Source organism: Haemaphysalis longicornis, unplaced genomic scaffold, assembly GCF_048455015.1.
Source record: "Haemaphysalis longicornis isolate Haplotype H1 unplaced genomic scaffold, Haemaphysalis longicornis Haplotype H1 scaffold_8, whole genome shotgun sequence".
Taxonomy (NCBI): Eukaryota; Metazoa; Arthropoda; class Arachnida; order Ixodida; family Ixodidae; genus Haemaphysalis; species Haemaphysalis longicornis.
This window is the reverse complement of record NW_027526445.1, coordinates 180,826,426-180,849,300: the sequence shown is the minus strand read 5'-3', so window position 1 is coordinate 180,849,300 and position 22,875 is coordinate 180,826,426. Positions and strand designations below refer to the sequence as shown.

The following is a 22,875-nucleotide window of genomic DNA, read 5'->3' as shown; positions in this document are numbered from 1 at the left end:
TGGCAGCGTATCTACTCTCTTCCCTGGAAATGTCGTAGAAAGACGATAGTTGTCTACCTCCCCTGCCACGTAAATACCACCTTTCTTTTTTCTGCTCACCTCTCACGCTCTTCCCCTATTGTTTCTCTCCTCCTACAATAAACAGGGCGGACGTTTGGAGAAGTCGAATAAATGTTTTCGTGGTCTATTGTATAGCGTGCCATCTACTGAAATCATTCGTTACTGTGTAACATAAAATGCCGTGAAGAGGGTTGGTGTCGATCGTGAGCGCTTTCTGTATTGTCAGGTGAAAACATTTTTCAGGCATATGTTCATTTTTGTCTAGAACAATACAAAAAAACTCCAGAACTAGAGATTCTCCGGTCAGATGGCCACGAATCCTTCAAATGAAATGAGTAGGCACACGCCGTATCAAGCATCAATAGCCAACCGAGCGCAAAGAAGCAGCAGAGCGAGAGAAAGCTCGAGTGAAGCTCACGACAAATGCGAGAATTTCTAAGCGGACGTTATGGAGGAGCCCTTCGCAGCGCCGCCCGTGATCGCGCTCACTGCCAATATCGGACAAGGTCGGAGAAATTCGACAGCGCATTCGGTGCAGAAAGCTACCTGTATGGGCAATACTATTCAAGAAAAAAAGATCTACTTTCCATTTGTGGTTTTCGGATTCAATATTCTCCGTCTATTCTGGATTGTCGAACGACTACTCCTGATGGTTATCCAGGCATGTAGCCGTATATGCACGGTCAATTTGTGCTCAAGCCCGCACAGACCCTGCGTGATGGTACCCTCTGTGGAAGAAATTCTTCGCTGTACTCGTTCGCCTCCTTCATACGGACTTCTTCATGCTGTGATCGGCTTACCGTGGCCATTCAAGCAAACTACACCTCGGCTGGTTTTTCCACCGAACTCGACATCATACCGACTCTGAATATTGCTCGCATGCGATTTCAACGCTCCCCACACCTCATGGGGCTACTTGACATCCATTGCCCGCGGTATGTGTAAAGACATACCACGTGTGTACAAAAATGACACAAACGTGCACACCTACACGTGTGTACGTAAGCGTGTGCACTCATAAATGACGTCGCAGAGCAGGCACGAGGGCGCCGACCGCCGGGCATGGGCATTCAGAGAGCTAAACCATCGGCCTGTTAAAAACTGGTGAGTTGCTCGGATGCCAGGATGACTCTTTTCATGCAGGGTGTCGAAAACGGCGCGACGAAACATCGGTGGAACGGGGTGTCAGGAGATGCTACTTAACGTCTCGCAGGTGACAGTGCCTTCGGTGCATGACAATGCAACATCCACGTCAGCGATTGTGCATGGCATGGGGCGGCAGAGCTTTGCTGCAGCTCAGTGTCGCTTTTCTCTGCGGGAGCAACTCTTCCTTGGAAAGCGATTGGGGAAATCAAGAAAAGGCTGTGGTTGCGCGGGAAGCGAACGTATAGGGTTTGTGGTATCTAAGGATATAGACGTTCCTGCCTTCCAAAAAATGCCTGAAATGTATGATGGCAAGGCAGATGGCGAGTAGCTCGCGCGTGAATGGGCTGTAGCTCGTTTTAGTTGGTTTCAGCTTCACAGAGTAGAAAACTAGAGGTGGCAAAGCGAAAAAACTGCTCAATAACAGCACCACCGCCACGCTTAAGGCATCGGTGATGAGAGGAAGACGAGCCTCTGCAACGAATTGTAAAGCCATGGCAGCGTCCGAGAGCGCCTTTTTGCAGCAGAAAATGCGGAATCTGTTAGTTCGCCGCAGTCGGAGTGCTTTGCAGGTCTTTTCTAGATGGCCATAAGATCAGTGAGAGGTTGGAGCAGTTCGGTACACTTGGGAATTAATCATGTGTAGAAGCTCAGCAGGCCCAAGAATACTCGCAGCTCCTTGATTCCGCTGGTTGGAGAAAGTCGCGAACCACCTTCGCATCTGTGTCTATCGGAAAATGAATACGGTCTAATTTTCTGTCGAGCATCGAGGTGGCCTGGGACCTCGATGGTCTGAACGCCGAAGACCCGATTCAGTTTACGATAAACACGTATCCTTCGAATCGAGTGAAAAGAGCTCACACGGGCGCTTCGTGCTGCGATGGTGATAAGCTTGTGATGAAGAGGTCGTCTAGGTAGGCAAATGCGAAGTCTAAACCACGGGTGTCCTGGTCGATGGCCCGTTGAAAGGCCTGGGCGCTATTACGCAATCTGCAGGTCATGGGGACACACTCGAAGAGACCGAATGAGGTGATGATGGTGGTCTATGAAATGTCAGCGGGCTCCACATATATTTGATTTGGTGACTAAACAGCGCAGAAGACGAAACACAGAGAAGAGCAAAAACAGGACGAGCGCTGACTATCAACTGGGGTTTATTGGAAAAGAAACATATTTATATACAAGGTCACAAGTAAAAAGCGCGTGCACTCCGTTGGTATCACCTCAGACAATCAGAAAAAGAGTGAACAAGCAGAATCAAAACCTTTATCGGCAATCAAGAAAAGCTACTTCTTTCTCTTGCAAACATACTGAGGCACGACTAATGCAAGCGTCACCGAGCTTTGTTATGTGTGAAGCCTCTATTATTTCACGTTTACGCTGATTAGAATGATTAAAAAGAATGACAGTTTTATCAAGTATGGGCTCGCATGAAGGCGTGGAGCATGACCGACAGTGTTCTGACAAGTGGGACGTCGGCGTTCCCTTCAACGCATTGAAGTGTTCTCTTAAACGTACATTAATACAACGGCCCGTCTGGCCGACGTATACCCGTCCACATGATAACGGTATTTGGTAAACAACACAAACACAACAAGTGACATACTTATTATTGTGTTTAACCGAGCAATCTTTGTAGTTATTGGCGCCGGAACCTTGCTTCTTTCGGTTAACTAAAGCACACACTCTACCGAGTTTATTTGGGGCAGATATGGCAACCTGCACCCCATATCTAGACGCTATCTTCTTCAACCTATGGGTGGTCCGGTGAATATACGGAACAACGGCATACTTTTTTCGTTGATCTGGTTCCCTCTGAGTGGCGGGCTTTTCACACCCTTTTACTACTTTGACCAGTTTATTACACGCTGAGGCCAAGGCACAGTTTGGAAAACCCGCCTCCGTAAGTTTTTTTACCTGTTCCTTAAAACTGGCGCCCATTGAGTGCACACATGATTTAAACAGGGCAGAACGTAGGCTAGAGAACGCTATAGAGTTTTTCACAAGTTTACTATGACCTGACTTATAGTTTAACAAGGGCTTAACTGATCTGGGGGCGAATTTCCAGCAAACATGTTCTTCGCCGAATTTTAGGGAGAGGTCAAGAAATTGTATGCAATTTTCTTTCATTACTTCAAATTACTTTCATTACTTCAAATATCGGAGCCTTTAGCATCGACGTTGAAGACATGTACTACTCGTTGCCTCAGAACCCCCTTTTGGTTGCAGTGGAAGAATGTATTAAGGTCGATAATGACGAATTGGCCTTCAGAAACTGTAGTGGAATAAGTGTGGAATCCTTTCTAGAACTGCTCTCTTTTTATTTGAATTCAACGTTTGTTGGTTTCAATGATGGTAGTTTTCTACAGAAGTCGGGTGTGTGCATTGGCTCGAAGGTGGCTCCATTATTAAGTGACATTTTTCTGTGTAAGGTTGATCGTGCCTTAGAGAGAGAATTGTCGGGCATGGTTAAAAAAGTGTACAGGTATGTCGACGATTATATTGTGTTTGTTGATAAGTGTTCCATTCTCCGCAGTATTGCGGATATACTGAAGGTATTTAAAGAAAATGGTATGGGACGTAAGTACACATTTGAAGTAATGAAAGAAAATTGCATACAATTTCTTGACCTCTCCCTAAAATTCGGCGAAGAACATGTTTGCTGGAAATTCGCCCCCAGATCAGTTAAGCCCTTGTTAAACTATAAGTCAGGTCATAGTAAACTTGTGAAAAACTCTATAGCGTTCTCTAGCCTACGTTCTGCCCTGTTTAAATCATGTGTGCACTCAATGGGCGCCAGTTTTAAGGAACAGGTAAAAAAACTTACGGAGGCGGGTTTTCCAAACTGTGCCTTGGCCTCAGCGTGTAATAAACTGGTCAAAGTAGTAAAAGGGTGTGAAAAGCCCGCCACTCAGAGGGAACCAGATCAACGAAAAAAGTATGCCGTTGTTCCGTATATTCACCGGACCACCCATAGGTTGAAGAAGATAGCGTCTAGATATGGGGTGCAGGTTGCCATATCTGCCCCAAATAAACTCGGTAGAGTGTGTGCTTTAGTTAACCGAAAGAAGCAAGGTTCCGGCGCCAATAACTACAAAGATTGCTCGGTTAAACACAATAATAAGTATGTCACTTGTTGTGTTTGTGTTGTTTACCAAATACCGTTATCATGTGGACGGGTATACGTCGGCCAGACGGGCCGTTGTATTAATGTACGTTTAAGAGAACACTTCAATGCGTTGAAGGGAACGCCGACGTCCCACTTGTCAGAACACTGTCGGTCATGCTCCACGCCTTCATGCGAGCCCATACTTGATAAAACTGTCATTCTTTTTAATCATTCTAATCAGCGTAAACGTGAAATAATAGAGGCTTCACACATAACAAAGCTCGGTGACGCTTGCATTAGTCGTGACTCAGTATGTTTGCAAGAGAAAGAAGTAGCTTTTCTTGATTGCCGATAAAGGTTTTGATTCTGCTTGTTCACTCTTTTTCTGATTGTCTGAGGTGATACCAACGGAGTGCACGCGCTTTTTACTTGTGACCTTGTATATAAATATGTTTCTTTTCCAATAAACCCCAGTTGATAGTCAGCGCTCGTCCTGTTTTTGCTCTTCTCTGTGTTTCGTCTTCTGCGCTGTTTAGTCACCATGTCGCAACACCAACTCGCCCAACTTTCCATCCTGCTGCAGTTCATATATTTGATTGTAGACTGTGACCAAGTTCACATTGCTGAATACCTTCAAGCCTCTTAGATTAGTGGTAAAGCCCTGCATGTGTAGTAGTGAATACCGGTCTGGAACGGTGATTGTTTTAAGAGCACGGTAGTCACAGCATTACCTCCCATCATTGGGGAATTTCTTGGGTACCATATAAAGTGCTCACGCACAGTTGCTAGAGTAGGAATGGATGATTCCCAGTGTTCTAGCACGTACAGTTAAAACGTGATCTAGCGAACTAACACGGAACCGAGAATATTTTCCTTAAATCAAAAACTTCGTAAAATCGGCACTGTCACTTTACAAGCAACTGAGTTCGTAAATTGAATGTGTAAAGGGAGGCGCCTCTCAGCATCTACCACGACATAGTAACTGTGGCAGTCGCTTCCTATAATTTAGCAGTGCGCATAAAGTCTGCTGTAAAAATAATAAGAATAAAGTACTAAGGGCTCTGTTGGAAACGAAGGTATTTTCTGGCAAAAAAGGCCTTGATTTTACCTGCTTTCGCTTCGTTAGGATTGGCGGACTGACTTTCCATAGCCCGGAAGCGCGTTCAACGTGTCCTCGGTTCCATCATTAGGAGCCCCACCGAAGCTCCTCAACAAGTGATTAGACTCCATCACCTGGTCTAGAGCCACCTAGTATAGCCGATTGAAAACCGCTACGGCCGAGCTGAGTATCTCACAAAGCTCCGCAAAAAGGAAACTAGATGCCTCGTTTTTTTTATGACGTGGTGCAATGATGTTCGTTGCGTTCCGAGGGAACGAATTGTAAATTTGTCCTGTTAAATGTCTCTGTTGCTTGCAATACTTCGTTAAAGTTGGAATGGCGCTGAATTCATTTCGTTAGTTCGAGTTTATAAAAGCATCGATTCCCAGAGGAGCTTACAGGGGAAATTCGAATTGGTTCGTTACGTCGGGATATATGTAAGAACGGATCTCGTTAGATCGAGTTTTGACTGTACTACGCGGTCGAGCGAAGAATGGGGTTCCTTCGTGACTGTGTGGTGGGTGATGGTGGGCGTCAAGTTACCTTATCGCGTTAGGCCAGTGTGATTGCGTGAAAATTAAAAAAAAAATCTTCTCGTAAGCCGAAGATGGCATGAAAGCTCGACGTTTGGTCCCATGACCGGGGAGGGAACGTCATGCAATAAGGGGCTCCTCGTCATGCCAACGAGCCATCTAGAGTGCATGTCCGGTGCCAGTTTGAAAAAACAGAAAAAACTCAGCACCGAGAAAGGGCTGCTTCTCGGCCGCTGTCAGCGATGGTGAAAAGCCAGCGCAAAACGAACCGTCTGCCAAAATTTAGTGTGAGCGACCGCTCGCAGTAGGTATTGATCGGCAATTTGTTGAGGGCGAGTAAAAGGCAGACCATGTCCTGGCGTCATTGGCCCATCAAAGAGTGTGGTAGGTCGGTGACCTCGGCTCCCGTTTCTTCTAAGAAGCGGTGGGCCGAGACACTGTCGGTGACGTAGACAAGGAGGAAGACTGCTTGACCGGGTTAACTTGCGAGCGAGCAAGCGCCATTGTCAAGTCTCTTTGTTTTTTGTCCACGAATAAAACTGGCTGCACTTGGGGGCTGTACAGCCGAAGCGATGATGCGACCAGACGCCCACAGGTCCAGTATCACCGAGCGGGGTGGCAGAGCGTCCTTAAGAATGGGACGCTCATCTGATGTACCTGCGGCCGCGGGATGCACGTAGCGTTGGTGCGATAGGAATGCGATGAATGCCAGCTGCTGGCTCAGCTCATCGATTCGGTACTCAAGTCAAACAAATCTGGAGTCCTTACGCGAGGTGGAGGGTGTGCTAGGAAAAGTGGCAATGCTGCGGGAGCGGGCATAGTCCACAACACGGTAAATCAGTTGCGCATGTCGCCAACAGTTACCGGCCCCAAGACCATGTTCTGCGGAAGGGGAAGTAGGGGGGGGGGGGGGGGTGCATTGAAGCAAGAGTTGCCGAAGCAGTGGACTGTTGAGGTCGTGATTTTGATCGCCCAATAGCTGCCGCATTCAATGGAGAAGCTGGGAGGTTCTCCTGCAGCCGAACTTCTCGGTGTTCGATAACTCCCGCGTGCTTTCAGCAGAGATCGGACAGGCGTATCCGGTCGACATCTCTAATTTCGACAAAAAGTTTTATATTGCTCTTTGTGCACAGGAGAAAATATATGTGAAGTTATTTTGTACACAGGAGAAAATGCATGTGAAGGTATTTCGTAAAAAAAATTGCCTTTCTCAAAACAATTCCCAAAGCTGGCTCGAGTCACTAGCGCGTTTAGTGGCTGACGCAAAATTGTAAACTTTCACCGCTGTAAAACAAGAACTACTGAAGCTATCGATTTGCTTCTTCTTATGTGAAGATTTGCATACTCCCAGATGATGTTACATATCAGTGTTTGGCTTGCAGACTGAATTCCTTTTATAAAAATACCCAAACTGACAATAATTATGAAAATTTTTCTAATGTTGGTCTTTTTTTCTGGGAATATAAACATGCTAGGTAATTGAAATTTTCTAGTGTTAGGCTTCTATCTGTGCGTACTTTTTATGCCAATTGTAACTTATGTGGTCAAGACGCTTCAATATAAAAAAGCCTGGTAGTGTCACAAGTAAAGCATCTTGGTGTATTTTGAAAGCCAATTAACAAAAAAGGCCATTGTCGATTTTTTTCGAACTTTTTCAAATTAGAGCCAAGGTAAAGATAGCGCGCTCACTCTTCTGGAAGCATCTGGTCATGCGGTGCTCAATGTGTTGTGGGCGCTGTGTAGGCCCACTCGCGTATACAGAGTTGGTAAGGCGAGATCCGGACCTTTCTGGAGCGACTGCAGAGCACATGCTATGCTCGTGCTTAGTCTAACTTGCAGTGTCGGGGTAAGCGTTCCCGCGGAAATAAGTACTGAAGAATGGCGGCTAAACTTCCTGCTTCGTTTCAGAAAGATATCATCTGATGCTTCTCAGCAGAACTAACCGTATCAAACAAAACATATAACCATTACCTTAGCCGCCGTTAGCGAGGACATGATCAGGCGGCTTGAAAAAACCGCCCTAGCTAGCAAGCGTCTTCCTGATCAATGCCATCTGCGATTCAGGCACATCGAGGAGCCATAATAAATAGCCCAAGAGTAGTCAGGAGCACATGCTTTGTGCTGATTTGTAAGAGGGCATGAGAAAAAAATTGTGTCAAGTAGGACCTTCCTTAGCGTGAAAGGTATAGGCACTTGAACAACAGATTCCGTTCAGCCGACTAACCAGCATGTACATCCTGGCCTGTATTGAAGCTGGCTAGGCGGCTGCCGCCCTGGTACTGTTAGCATCTAAAACTCTTTGGTTGCCGCTAACCTGCGACTAGCTTTTTGTATCGGCCTCACTGCCCCCTGCTTCATGCTCAAGTGAACGGCAATAAAGATGTACTGCGTCGTTGCTGCTCAGTGCTCTGCAGCATATAGTGGCACAAAGATCCTCGGGAACCAGCTCATGTGTACTTGCATTTTCAGTGAAGACTGTTGCACAGAGTTGCTACTCCTGGAGTTTGAAGACAGCGCCAGTACCAGATCCCAGAACAGAAATGCATATAGTTCTAACATAAGAACAATTTGCAGTCATTGTTCATTATAGACATTTTTGTATCACGCCATGACTCCGCTGTTTTTCATCTGAACTATCGCGCCAATCATTTGAAGCCCAGAAACCACAGAGGCCAGGTCCCGAGTTGCCCGGCTGAGACCGCTCCTGTCGATAACTATACACACGACCAAACATGGGCTCGTAAGCTGGAGATTCAACATGAGATTTAGGTAAAGTGTACCTTTTACGTGTCCAATTTCACCAACGCATGGTCGCCCCAACGTTTATGTAATGATTTTTTCTTTGTGACGGCCATTTCGTCGTCCTCGATTGCGGTTATAAGCTTCTTACAAAACATTGGGTATGTCGCCGTAATACTGATAGCAAAGGCATATTTGGTGCTTCGTAGTTGCAAAACAACACAAATAGTGCAAAAAGTTTAAATGTAGGTGATATGCAAAACACAGTATGCAAAACACTTACGTAAAAGGAACTAGTGCGGTAGCTGCAGTAGTTTTGTTTTACAGCGGGAGTAGTTCACAATTTTCGGTGAGCCGCTCAATGCGCCAGTCACCCGAGCCGACTTTTGTAATGTTTTAGAGAAAGAGAAAATGTATTTGCAGAAAATCATTTCGCATATGTATTCCCATGTGCACAAGAGGCATAAATTTTCATCAAAATTAAAGGTGTTGACCTGACACGCTTGTTTATCTCGTGAAAGCATCCCCCAGTTGCCTGCTGTGCTACGACCCGGACTTCCACTGTATGGTCGAGTCATTGAGGTTATTTTACGGTGCTAATGGGTGCGGGGTACGTGGAATGTCGGCAAGCTTGTTCTCGATGCTGCTTGGCAATGAGGTTAAGACAATGGTGTTGTAGTGGCGGCAACACCATCTGGATTTAGCGCTACTATCATCATCACCCGCATCCTTTCACAATCAATTGTGCCTGACCTGGCCAGGCACAATCGGTGCCTGGCCAGGTCAGCAGTGCCACACGCCACACGAGTTCCAACACACTTGCGCTCCAGGGGCAGTCGTATGCCATCGCCGCTCCCCAGTTCCGGCCGGGGCTTGCCCACCAACAATAAATGTAGGAGAGCCACTTCATCCCCGAGTCCACGGTTCCCTTTCCTACAGTGTATTTCCTCTACCGGTCTTGCGAGGCGGTGGAGACGAAAACGCGCCCTTAACTTGCGTGTACCAAAGTTGCAGCTTTCGGTTCCCAAACGGAGGAAGCAAAGGGCTGTGCACCACCGCGGCGGTAGCGTAGGTGTACGGATCTGCTTTGTTGTCACCGCGGGGCTGTAGATCGACCGAAGACTCCAGCGGCACCGAAGGGTTCGGCATGGCGTGGTAAGAAGGGGCAAGTTCAGTACGCGTCACCAAATCATGTCGCTAACGGCGCAGAAACAACCTGACACGACAGTGTTTAGGCTAGAACTGATTTATCAAGCCAGCGTGAGTGCACGTGAGCTCGCACCACGTTGGGAGCTCCTGCCATGGCATCATCGAACTCGGCCCGAGGACATTTGGCGCGCCGGTAATTACAATTCGTTGAATGCACCTGTATGTGATGCGTTTTTTGAAGTATCCCAAAACCGAGTCACTTTTTGGAATTTTCTGCCTAATCGCCGGGCCATTTTGTCTCAACTTACAGCTTCCTAGATATGTTCAAGGCCGTGCAGGTCCGATATTATATGGTTCAGTCGCGGAGAACTCGCTCACTGGAGAACGGCAGGCATGCGGCCAAGATAACTTTCTCGATACGCAACAATGACAGCATAGGCAGATGATTTAGAATCGGCCGCCCTGGTTACCCATTCACACCCGAAAGAATGCTTGTGAAGGTGCCCGCTACAGCGATGGAGTGAAGAACACGGATCACGTGGTCTACTAACATTCCGCGGCCATGATCCTTTGGGCAGTACCGTCGTCTATTCTGGAAGGGCGAATATAAAAGGTATGCGTTGTAGGTTGAAATTAGACAATTTAATTAAGCGGGTCGGCTTAGGGAAACAGTTTTCCTGGCGGCCGCTTGGTCGCCTTACTGCCAAGTTGTCACGATAGTTTCAGGGTTATTTTGCATCCCGTTGCCTGACCTTAAGGCAGTTATCCTATTTCCATACGACTGCCATCCCGTTTGATGGCTTTTTGATAATAAACTTAGTTGAGGATTAGTCCCTGTCGTTATTTTTTAACATTGTAATGAAATGTTCACTTTCAATCCTATCTGTGACTCTCTCTGAAGTTAAATGATCACTGGTATTGTTTGAACTGATTATATAAACTTTATTGCACAATTTGAAGGACATGTAATAAGTGTAACAGTTTCTGAACATCGCTATTATGGAAGTCTACAAATTTAGCAGCAATGAAGGTAACGACATTTCGGTATTTACGATGGTATATACTCGCTTTTCCAAGGAAACACAGCAAATCCTGACCATGTAAATTATAAAAGTTAAGCTCTATATCTACATGGCGTATACTGTACAGGTTCGATAGATTTTGTACCTCTGAGAAGAAAATTTATCGCAGCGTATTCCATACCACACAAGGCAAGAAGTCCTCCAGTATCTCTTCGTTATTAAACCTGTAGCAGCTCAGCCGTGGCAGCCTAGGCAGTTCGCGCTCCTGGAGCTGTGCACCGTGCGACTGCAGATCCTGTACCGAGTCGCGAGCCACGAGGCACGAGTCACGCGGCCGGCATTTGAAATCCAGACACTGACGCGGCAGAACCGCGCTCGCATTCTGCAACGCAAAATCACCACCGGCGCCATGGCTCGCCCGTCTCCACTGCAGTTTGCCTTCGGCTAACCGCGGGACGTCTTCTCACGTACCCTTCATAATTGGTGACATGGAAAACGGGCCCGAACCTCAGTTCAAGGCGTTCACGGCAACAATCTCAGTGGCACCACCAATGGTACGTTAGCATTGCGATCGCACTCTGGGACACGTCAGCTATAGCTTTACCATTCTGGTCGGGATTCCGGAGCTCATCCTTCCAGCCGCCAAACCTCACGTTTCAGGGCCTACAGGAGTTCTACGGGAAAGGCGCTCCTGTGTGGTTCACTGCTTGAGAGCCATTTTTTCATTCGAGGCATTCACAACCAGGAGCAGCGCTACAATATCGCCACCAAGGCTGTCCCAGAGCGAATCGTGGCACAACTTCGGCTGCCGCTGCAGAGCCATAATGTGTACGACGACTTCAAAAAGGCAGTGCTTGTTCATTTCACTGGACCAGCCCTTTTTATTGCCAGCAAAACAACCACAGGAACATCAGCTGAGATGGCTGAGACGCCAAGTTCAGTTTCATTCTCGGTGTCACAAGAACATTTTGTGGCCTCGCCTGACGAAGATACGCACGTACTGCCATCTACGTCCGCAGAACCCTCGAACGCACCATGAAGCTTAGCAGTTTCGCTGAGCTTTTTTGTGCCATAAATGATGAGAGACAAGTTTTCAGGCCAAAACGCTTCCTTCAACTACAGCCATTTTATGCTAAAGATGTGGAGGTGTGGCTGGCTCAGGCTGAAGCGTTTTTCTCCGCCAACGGCGGTGACAGTGATGTTCTTAAGTGCAAACTGGTGGTTCGAGCTCTCCCAACCGACCGCCTGTCCACCATTCGCGAACAGCTCCTCGCTGCTCTGTCGGTCCTGTACATCCTCCTGAAGCAAGCAATTTTTCGCCTCCCGCATCCAGCAACATATCTAACCACGTGGTTCGGCGACCTCAGCCTCGCCTAGCGCACAAGCAGCCCTGACTACCCGTAAAGACGTACCTGCGGGTTCTGCATCATGTCACGACCTTGTCATTCGAGTGAGTCAGGCATGCATGCCTAAGTGTGTCCTTGCCCCATCTTCAACTTGAAGCACGAGCGAGTTTATGCCATCTGAACCCACATCTCAGGTTGACCCAGAGCCAGGCTCAGTACCCGTCACACAACTGGGGCCTGACAACATGCCCAATGCGCCCCCTTCTTGTGACAGTGCGCCATCGCCGATTTCGGAGACATCGCCGTCAGTTGTGTGCTCCGCATCGCCTGCTAATTCCATCATCACAGCACCCACTGGAACCTACGCCCAGAGCGCTGACCACTGTATCTCCTCTCATCCACGAGAGAGCGGGGTGTCCTCCACCCACGAGAGAGGCCTTTTTGGTTCTGCCATCTTGAATCTGAGAGCTCACCAATCACCTCAACGAGCAAGCAGCACGTCGCCAGTTCCACCTCAGGAGTCAGAGTAGCTGGTGGGGCAGACATTCCTGAGGGCAAGCCCTACGCACACAAATGAAACTCCATCATCTCAAGGACAGAGAACTTCAATGGTGGAGCAGATTTCCCACCTGTAATTCAACACACTTAAACCACGCAAGCCTTTCGCCTCGACTAACGTGTCTGCAAGAACGATGGCCAAAACAGCGCACCAGCAGGTAATCTGTCACCGCTGCAAACGACCACAGGTAGAAAGCTTCCATCACCATGTTCAGCCACAACGCACGACCTAGAGGCATTACGTACGACTCAGCGGCCAAAGAAAGCCCCTTCACCTCGAATGTCATGTTCTGAGAGCTCGCACGAAGGCGGGCCGATGTACACCACGGCGTGTTCCCAGATCAGGAGCCTCCTACCACTGGTGCAGCAATCGCTCGTCCCCTAAACAGCAAAGTTCCGTCAATATGTTGCTCTCAAGTGCTCCGTGCAACACCACAACGTACCGGAAGACCCTGGTCCCGGTACCTCCTCCCCACATCTTGCGCCCGGTGATTTATCCACCGCTTAGCACCCAGGGAGGGCCACGCGAACTAAACGCAAACCACCGGACAGCTTCAACGGCCTGACCAGGACTGGACACAACTTGTAAATAGTCTACCGCATGCCGTTCCCCTCCCTCTGGGACTGTGACTGTAACGAACTTGTTTATAGTGGGAAGTGCACATAGTGAATTTTTTTTGTTTTGAATGTTTTTCGTTCATTCTCTTTTGTCTCAACATTACGAGCCAACTGGAGGGGGACTAGATGTAGCAGCTCAGCCACGGCAGCCGAGATAAGAGGCACCAGTCACCCGGCTGGCAGTTCAAATCCAGACACCGAACCGAGAGAACCACGCTCGCACTCCGCCAGGCAGGACCATCACCGGCGCCATGGGTCGCCCGTCACCGCTTGCAGTTTGCCTTCTGCTAACCGCTTGGCCCTCCTCAATAAATGAAGGCGGGACGGCTTCTCACTTTCCCTTGAAACCCCTTTGTTGACCTGCCTGTCTCTTGGGCAAATGCATTTAAACAGCAATCAATGTTGTAATGAAGTACTGCTGACAGATTCGTTTAGCAGCAAATGAACTCTTGCGAAATTTCATGGTACCCCATTTAGTTGACCTTGAAAGTGACCTCCAGTATTGTCTATGTGTACATACCTTGCAGCTCGGGAAGCTCCAGTGTGTCGGTACAGACGGTAATTCCGGTAGTTAATCCATGGGGGATTGAACAGTACGATAGCGCCGTTCACCTGCGGTCGGCGAACGGGAATTGAGCATATGGTTTTCCGAACCAAGCAAAACTTTTCTTTTACGCGGCACAGAAATCACAACGCTCGCAGCCTACGGTATGGCAAGCATGGTTTCTGAAGACGGCAAATGCGACCATTGCAGCTTCAAGAGAACTGCTAGAATATTCTGTGACCCGGTAGATGAATTAATAATTAATTATCTCCAAAGCTATGCACGTAGTTTCTGGTCGAGTTGCAGATGCTTGTACAGTCCGGTTGTTAATCGTTATCTATACCTATAATGTGAAGTTGCCGACTGACTGACTGACTGACTGGCTTATCACCGCCCAGCGAAAACTGCTGCCTCTAGAAACGTGCAACTTCGGTAGTACATTTGCGACATTGCGTAGAGGGTCACTAAGGGGAGACTTTTGGAAATTGCACTCCTAACCAAGGGAAAGGGGAAATTGTGTTTTCCTAAATTCGTGATTACCTCCGTCACCCGTTGACATTTTCACGAGCTTTTTGCTCATACATGTAGCCCTTAAGAATATCTAAAAAGTAGTTTTTTGGTTTGCCTTAACCAACACTATCGAGGTGATTCTGCATTCCGAAAAAAAATAATGTTACTAAAAATTCTCAAATAGGCCTTTCACTGATTGATTTATCCAATTGATTTTTGCTAGCATATGTCACTCATACGAATGCAGAGAACCATTTTAAAGGACTTCACCCTGCGATGCCACTAAGGGGGCAAATTGTTCTTTTACAAATGACATGGCTGACAAGCCAAAAGGCCTAGCAGGTGATGTCCACGCCTGGCCTGTAGGTAAATATTGTTGAAAATTTTAAAAATACCACCATGGGGAGGGTGACAAGCGGTAAACTTATTTTTCAGATCTTAATTTTTTTATCGCACGCCATTTGAGATATTGAACTGGTTTTTGTTGAGTTAGGTAACTTACTCCGGTATCTAAACACTGTTCCACAACATATTTTTATGACACCCACCCATTAAAGGCAAGCATAATTTCGGGAAAACACTGGATTTTTACACATTCGTCAATAACCACACAGCCAATTGGTATATCTGTACCGCCACCATCATCATCTTGTTAAGCGCTACCATCATCATCAGCAGATTGGCAAGCTGGCACGGGAGACTCAGCACTCGGAACCCGGTGTGGAGCGGCGCCCCTGTTCTACTCACCTCGTTCCGACCATGGCATGGGATCGGCCGCCCCGCCTCAACAGCCGCCCCGCCTCATCAGCCGCCTACAATTTGGTGACCCGGACAAGCGGCTTCGCCATGGCTTCGCAACGCTGCTTCCCTAGCCACAACGCGGACGACGGCACGCGAGGAACGTTCCCCGCCCTCCCAGACCTTCTCTTGCTGATTCCGTTTGACCGCATCACAAACCACGCTGCATGGTTCGTCATCCTGGAGAGCCATTTTTATGTAAATGACACCTGGTCCCCGGAAATCACGCACCTCGTGACATTACAGAGGCTACCTGCTGACCTCATTGAGGAGATCCAGCTGCCGACCCCAGGCCCCAGTGCGTATGATGACTTAAAAGACACTTTCCTCAACCAATACGGCATGAAAACCAGGCAGACGACAATCCCAACAGAGAACCTGCAGCCGTTACCACCATCAGTCTTCCTCCGACACCGCCCTGGGCCCATGTACCCGAACCCTCACTAGGTGACGGGTCTGCGATCATGGGCGCGTATCTCGAGCTCCCAGCCACACCTACACCGACGGAACTCACAGCCGACGTCGTCAGGGACGTCAACCGGCCGGAGCGCTCCTCCTCCCCTACTACCACCCCATGCCCGGGCTACGTGCATTCGCAGCATAACTCGCACGAGACGCATGTCGTAGCTCTCTATGTCGACCCCGATGTGCTCACGTCTCATATTGTGGTGCCGTCAACGCCTGGACCGGAGTCTGGAGGGAGTCAGGATGCTAACCATGGCGTTTGCACCCCGGCCTCGCAACTCTCAGAGCAACACGCCCAGGTGTACCCTGACGAGCGCTTTGGCAACGCATCCGCGACTGGTGCGCTGCCTCGGGCGCCACGAGAGCGTTCCGGTGCGCGTGGCCTCCGGAATGACCAAGCGCCGCGCGGCGCACCCGAGGAGAGCTACCAACGTCATCAGTCGCTGATGTCGCCGCCAAACAAGCGCGATGCTGCACCTCGACGCCGACACCACTTCACGGGCTCAATAAAATGTTTCTCACTCACTCACTCTCCATCAACGGCGGAAGCACCCGCCAAAAAAGGGAGTTTCGTTGCTGACACTCCTCCGGCGTGCTCCCGCGAGTAATCAACGTCGTCTTGCCCAGCGTCTCTCGCACGCACGCTGTGGGCGGCGACTCAGGATTCGTGCAGCTGCTCATAGGCGTTCTCGGACTTGGATGTCTCGCTGTGGCCGAGGTCCGTGCAGGCGTCTTGCCACGGCATCACGTCGAACCGGCGCCGTGGGGCTGCACCTGAACCCGTGCTCGGCACTTCATCGTCGGAAATGCCAGCCTTTCGCGCATGCAGCCGAACGTCGGTGCACCTGCCTAGAGGCTGGCTGTTCAACGAGCGCCCATTCTGCAAGCATCGCCTCGTCGTCTATGCCGTTGCCGCGGCTGGCGTCAGTTTTTCTTCTGGGCTGCTACACCCTACGCCAACTCGTCCCATCCTGCACTCCCAGTCTCGTCCACCAGAGGATTCCCCACATCCCGGACGCTACCTCGCCGACGACCAGGACCGTGCCGTTAGTCAAGCCCTGCCACTTGACCACTGACTGCCCACGGACTCTTCCTAACTACGGAAAAATTGTACATACCTGTACATAGTGCATAGTGTATTTTCTTGCCTTGTTATTTACGTTTGTCACTTTACCGCGCTTCACACTAGGGGGAAGCCCTGCAGCGCCACCGTCATCATCTTCTTCAGCGCCACCTTCATCATCAGCAGTATGGCCAGCTGGCACGGAAGACTCAGCATTCGGCACCAGGTCTGGAGTGGCGCCCCTGTTTTACGCACCTCGTTCCGACCATGGTATGGCCAGCGCAACCTGAATAAGCGTGGGCTCTGCCGCACCGCCTCATCGGCCGCCTACATATCCTATTCATTTTTGGTTTCAAATGCAGCCCATTCTATTGCCCAAAAAGCAATTTCAGGATTTTCTCCTAACATGAGGATAAAAAGGCAAGCGAGGTTTTCTAATATACACCCCTCTGGACGTGGAGTTCAGATGAATTTTCCCGCGTTCGCATAGCTCTCGCCATCTGTTGGCAGTTTCTGCAACCACGTGCCTTCCGCAGGAGCTCTCTCATTTATCATAAATCTAAAAGAGAATACGGACAGGTAAAAAGCCCAAAGGTTAGCGCTCGTCATCTGTTGGGACTTCCTGCAACCCCGCCACTACACGGGAGCTAATGTTACTTATGATAAAACTGTACCGATGATCATCGTTCATTTCTGCTGAGGTAGCACTTCCCATGAGGAAGAACACCCCTTACGCAGTAGGCCTCCATCGTGTGTTCCCAGCGCCATCTCCTGCCCTGCAAAATTCATGTTGTGTTTACAACCTGGCACTCTTCCTCATGTCATATTAATAGTGCAAGCAAAACAACCTCCCCCTTCTTCAATCCATTCTTCCCAGCTGTGGCAGAACCTGGTGACTAACAGCGATCTGGATGTCCAGACAATTCTTCCTGCAAGAGCGAAGAGTTCCCGCTTATCACATGGCTTTCTGAAATTGGGAACCACTCCTACTTCACCGGCTCAATAAAATGGTTTTCACTCACTCACTCACTCACTCAGTCGAGAGCAGCATCTTGGTGCAATTTGTTTAGCGAGAGTTGCAGTAAAACCCGAGTGCCAGTGGTTTCACATTACCACGACGCGCGTGCGGTTGGAGCTCCTGTATTGGCAGCAGGCAGGAGCTCCTGAGTGTGCACCACTTCACGATCAACTAGACAAATATGACAACAAACAAATAAATTAACACGTGTTACACCCATTATTGTCATTAATATATTGGCCCAACCGGGCACTGCCGGGCACTACTGCTAGTATTTATTATTTTGAAGTTACTTATTAATTTTCGCAAAATTTAACCGCGACACCAATTGTTTCTACAAAATATATGTTGCCACTATATTGGAGCACGGGTTTGTCAGATTGCTGTTTTGTTGTTTCCAGGTTTGCTGTATGTTATGTGTATATTTTCCTATTCTGTTACGTTGAGGGACAGCTTGTTGCGTTGATGTTGTCGGTGACGTGCCTGCCCTGTAATGGTTTAGTAGGCCTCGTCAATCTTCTACTGCCGCCTTTAGGTCAGCAACCCAACCAAAAGATACAGCTGAAATAAGCTGAATTAAATGAGAACTGAACTGACGACACACTGAGCTGGAAGTATATACCCTGGGTGCAAGAAACGCGTGCGGCAGCGGCCTTGAAAACTACGCCAAAACACTTTTTGGTGGTTCAATTATATCTCGTTTTCTGCATCCATCCCAAGTAAATGGCAAACCCACTTTTAGTTCCCCCGCTCACCATGGAGAATACCTTTTCTGCCCCACTCATTTCATACATGCAAAACACGTTAAATTGATTAGTAAGCAAAAAAGCAAATGCGAGCCATTCCTTTGGGCATGAATGAACTCTAATAATTTGATTTTATATATACGTGTATGTTGGTGTGTATAATTTGACAGCTGACTCATAGTTCATAAGAGAGGAACTACTGCGGGCTGAAAGTGGCTGACCGCGGCCGACCGGGGTCGTTTGCCAAAAGGCTTTACAGTGATACAGTAGCATTTCGATAAACAGAAATCGCTTAAACGGAACAGCAGCCTGTAAGTTGGATGGTTTTATATACAGATAATGTAAAAAAACTCTCGGTAATCGGAACTAAACTTTCTGCGTCACGGTGTAAACGGAACCAGAAATGAAACATCTTGTGAAACCCATTGGCACGATAATCAGCTCTTTACGGTTTAGGGTGTATCGTTTTTGTTTCTTCCTCCATGTTTTTGTAGCCTCGCTGACATCGTAAGCCTCTTCTCATTACTGTTCAGCCGTGTTACAGCAACGAATGCAACATCGCAGTACTTGTTCGAGTCGTTCGGTCTCTATTCAGGACGCCGAGGTTACACGGCTCAGCTCCGCAGCCTCATTCGTGCAATCGGGGTGCTGTTCATGCTTCATTAACCCGTTTCCGTCTTCTAATCTCGGTGGCTCGTAAGCACTCGCGAAGTTGAGGCGCCTAGCCTCCGTGAAGATGGAGTTACAAGGACTAAAACAGAAATATTTGATACAATTTGTAGTGCACGGCGACACATTGTTGCCAAATCAACTTTGCGAATGCTGTGCCTGCACCTCTTGCAGTTTTCTTTCTTTCTAAAAACCTATCGGGTGCACTCAACTTCTAGTACTCAGAGTTCCACGAAATGGTATTAAGAGTGTATACGCACATAAATTTGCACTTTCACACATCTGTCTCAGTAAGCGGAACTCCTGATAAACGGAACTAATTTTTTCGCTCCCTTGAAGTTGTGTTTATCGACAGTGTACTGTATTTGAAAGCGTTTCTTATGACTCCTTACCACGGGGTTTCTAGTTCGAGCCATTAGCGTCCAAGGGGTAGAAAAGGGTGGATTACGATAGCAAAACTACAGTTTAAGAACATGGAGGGAATGAGAGAAACTGGACAAGAAAACATAGTCTTTGAAATTGTCCGTGTACTCTTGCTTATCTTGTTTCGAGATGTTTTCTTGTTAGAAAAATGCAGATTCTAAGATATTTTTAACTTCATCAGCAAGTTCGCCTGTACATTAAACCCTGGTTTTTCTGTCACTGTTTTTCTTTGACGCAACTGACCTGTGGGAGTATGGTTCCGTCTTAACGATAAAGTAGTGGTAAACTCCTCGATCGTTTTGCGCATGGTCTTGCAGATAGGGGACCTTACCTCTTTTCGACGCCAGTCGAGCTCTTGGAACGAGCGTACCACCATCACACGGGCGGTTATGCCTCCCGGTGGCGTAGCCACCGAGCCTCCGAGGCCCAGTATATCCATCTTTACTCGGCGAGGCGCGACCAGAGTGCCCTCTTCCTTCCCTCGTATCCAAACTGGCGTCTCGACTCGCTCGGTCCACACTCGGTCTACGCCGGCGGCCTTCAGTGACGCTACCAGGTGATCAATAGCGGCCTCCAAGCTCTTCGATCCAACAATTCGGTGCCCATACCGGTCCGCAAAATCGGCCAGGGCCGAGTACGTGCTGCCGGACAGTGGACCATTGTTGAAGAGCGACACGATGCGCCGGACCAGGGGCCTGTAGCTTTCTATCTCCTGCGTTAGCGATGCCGGGAGGTGGCAATAGCCATTGGGAAGACCGCGAGCATGCTCCAAGAGCATCGCCGAGTAAAGAAACTGCAACATCGTGGATGTTTAAATCCTGGAAACGCTGAGGCCAGGTCACGGAGAGAGCCAAGGACGGGCGTGGCGCCCGCTGGAATGGCCGTGCAAGAGCTGCCTGAAAAAAAAAAACGCGTGTTGGTGCTGCTGCCATGAGGGCTTCGCAGACGCCCCTTAACTCTACACTCGTGCTTTGACTGCGAAATCGTTGTGTTACTTAGATAAGTACACCATCAAAAAGGAGGTTAGGAATGTTTTACTGTGGCAGCTACCTTTATATACACATCCACCCGTCGATATGCAACTCTATTTCCCGACCTGGGTGCTATAATCGACGCTTAATCCCAATTCATCTCGGTTCTTCTTTATACATAGTAATCCCCTTCAACTATCATAATTCAAATAATTCACCATAACTCTACTTACTAGTTTATATCAATAACTCAGCAATGATCAGTACATCTTTATGTTATTCCACATGACTGTATCTTAAAACACCTTTACGAAAAATATTAGGAAATATTCGTATTTAGACCAGTGTTGCGGAATGGGCATCCCCATTCCATTCCAATTCCATTCCGAGGAATTAAAGCTTTTCGTGATTCTATTTTTTTCAATTCCTCGGAATGACAAAATTTAGCCCATTCACACTCCTGGAATGGACGGGCCGTCTAATTCCATTCCTTTAATTCCTCAACATAAAAAACTGCCTCAGGTGCTTTATCGCGTTATCGGGGAACGCAACATGAATCTAATGTTATCATACGCTTTGAAAACTGCAAAACTATGCAAAATGTGTCGCTTGTCATCGATTTGGGAGGTGGTAGCAAGTTGGTTACATATCTCGTGCAGAACCACTACTCTTCTAATGAAAACGTTTACCATCCCTTTCTAACTAAAGTAGAGAGAAGTGCGAAAGCTAAAAGTGCGTCAAAACATTCTCTTAAAGCACGTCCAATCGATCGTCAACCCTTCAAACACCAAAATCGCAAGAGAAGAACGAACCCATGCGACGATTTTTTACGCACTAAGTAAACCCATCTACGAAGGTGTAAAAGTACACGGTTACGTGGTTTATGAGATAAAGATTTACTACTGTACCCCGTCTTCATGATCGACGCGTTTCTTGTCTCATTTATAACCGTTGTTTTTTCGTGATTTCCAAGTAACCGTTTTGACACAAGGGAAGGGCGGTTTCAGATAGAGAGACCGAATATTTGCGGTCCCCGGTTTCGCGTAGGCGCCGTGTGTCCAGATATGTTATCATAGCTTTTCGGTCCACCAGCCGGTCTATGGGGAAATGTAATAATTTTTGGACAGAATGCCATCGGTCCCACCAAGAAAGCTTTCGCTTTAAAAAGGGGCAGTGTCACATTGCCCCTCTTTGCATATTAATTAGGTAGCGGGATCCCGCTACTTATTATGATATTTGCATGTTAGCATGCTTTAACGGTTTGTTCTTGCGCGACGCAAAATGTAGCAGCTATTACGTTGATTTCTGCTGTTTCCCGTTTCGTGCCACAGTCTGTCGCGTGTTCTTTCTTGCTATCTGCTTTGCGTACCGTCATACCAGCGTAATTAGGATGCTGTGATTAACTCACAGGCATGTTACGCGGAGGTTTCTCACATGTACGCGCATTCTAAATGCTTACTTGAATAATTAAAAGGGAAGTTACAACACGTACCACTTATGATACTATACCAACGCGAGAGATGGGAGGGTAGCGTCACAGAACACCGTTAACAGTTTTGCATTCACAGTAGGAAAGTCGCCACTGCTTCCACGTTGACTTCCATTTCGCTTGTTTATTGCCCTGCCACTACCTTAGCCGAATACGTTCAATACAGGACATTATTTATGACCCCCTCATTTAAAGTGACAGAAACATATCGTGACGGGGGCCTGTCAAAATAAGGAAGTGTGGTCGCACAGTTTGTTTCCATGAACGCGCAACCAATATGCACGAGGACCTGATGAGAATTTTGAAACGAGGCCTTCCTACCTGAATAGTGGCGATGCTCCAACTTTCAAACCGAGGATTAAGGCTTCAGTAATAAGACGAGTTGGTACCCAGCCGCAGATGCCACGTGTACAGAAACACAGCAACCAAACCACGTACCAGTTTGGAACAATTGGAGGAGGGTTCCGCACTTTCGTGTCTAAGCAGAGCACGGTGTCGCACTGCTGAGAGCTGTCAAAACATTTCCAAACAAGGGCGCTAGTGGAGCCGGAACTGTTAGAAACGAAATCCCTCTGGCAGCTGTGTCTTCTGGTTTGCCATATTGAATATCTAATGTAATGGTATATCAAAACTACCCACTACTGTAGCAGAGCGTGGAGGTGGAAAGCTCAGTAACACATCCGAAGGTCGCTTCTTACGCCTATGGCGGGTTCCGGGCACACAGGGCCCTCACCCACAATTTTCTTTTCGCTGCATTGGTTTTGATTTGCCGGAGCCCTGGGGCCCCGCTGCAACAGACGGAC

The 22,875-nt window shown here is 48.0% G+C and overlaps 1 protein-coding gene across 1 annotated transcript in view; it reads right to left on the bottom strand.

Moving 5' to 3' along the window:
- The window catches only part of LOC144149091 (carboxypeptidase Q-like), a 35,282-nt gene extending 14,778 nt beyond the window's left edge, over positions 1-20,504 (bottom strand). Inside the window, exons 1-2 of the mRNA XM_077680625.1 lie at positions 19,944-20,504; positions 13,897-13,988 (exon numbers count right to left, since the gene is read on the bottom strand). Coding sequence (XP_077536751.1) covers positions 13,897-13,988; positions 19,944-20,414 — 563 coding nt within the window. The 5' untranslated portion in view covers positions 20,415-20,504. The remainder of the gene's footprint in view (positions 1-13,896; positions 13,989-19,943) is intronic.
- Between the last annotated feature and the right edge of the window lie 2,371 nt (positions 20,505-22,875).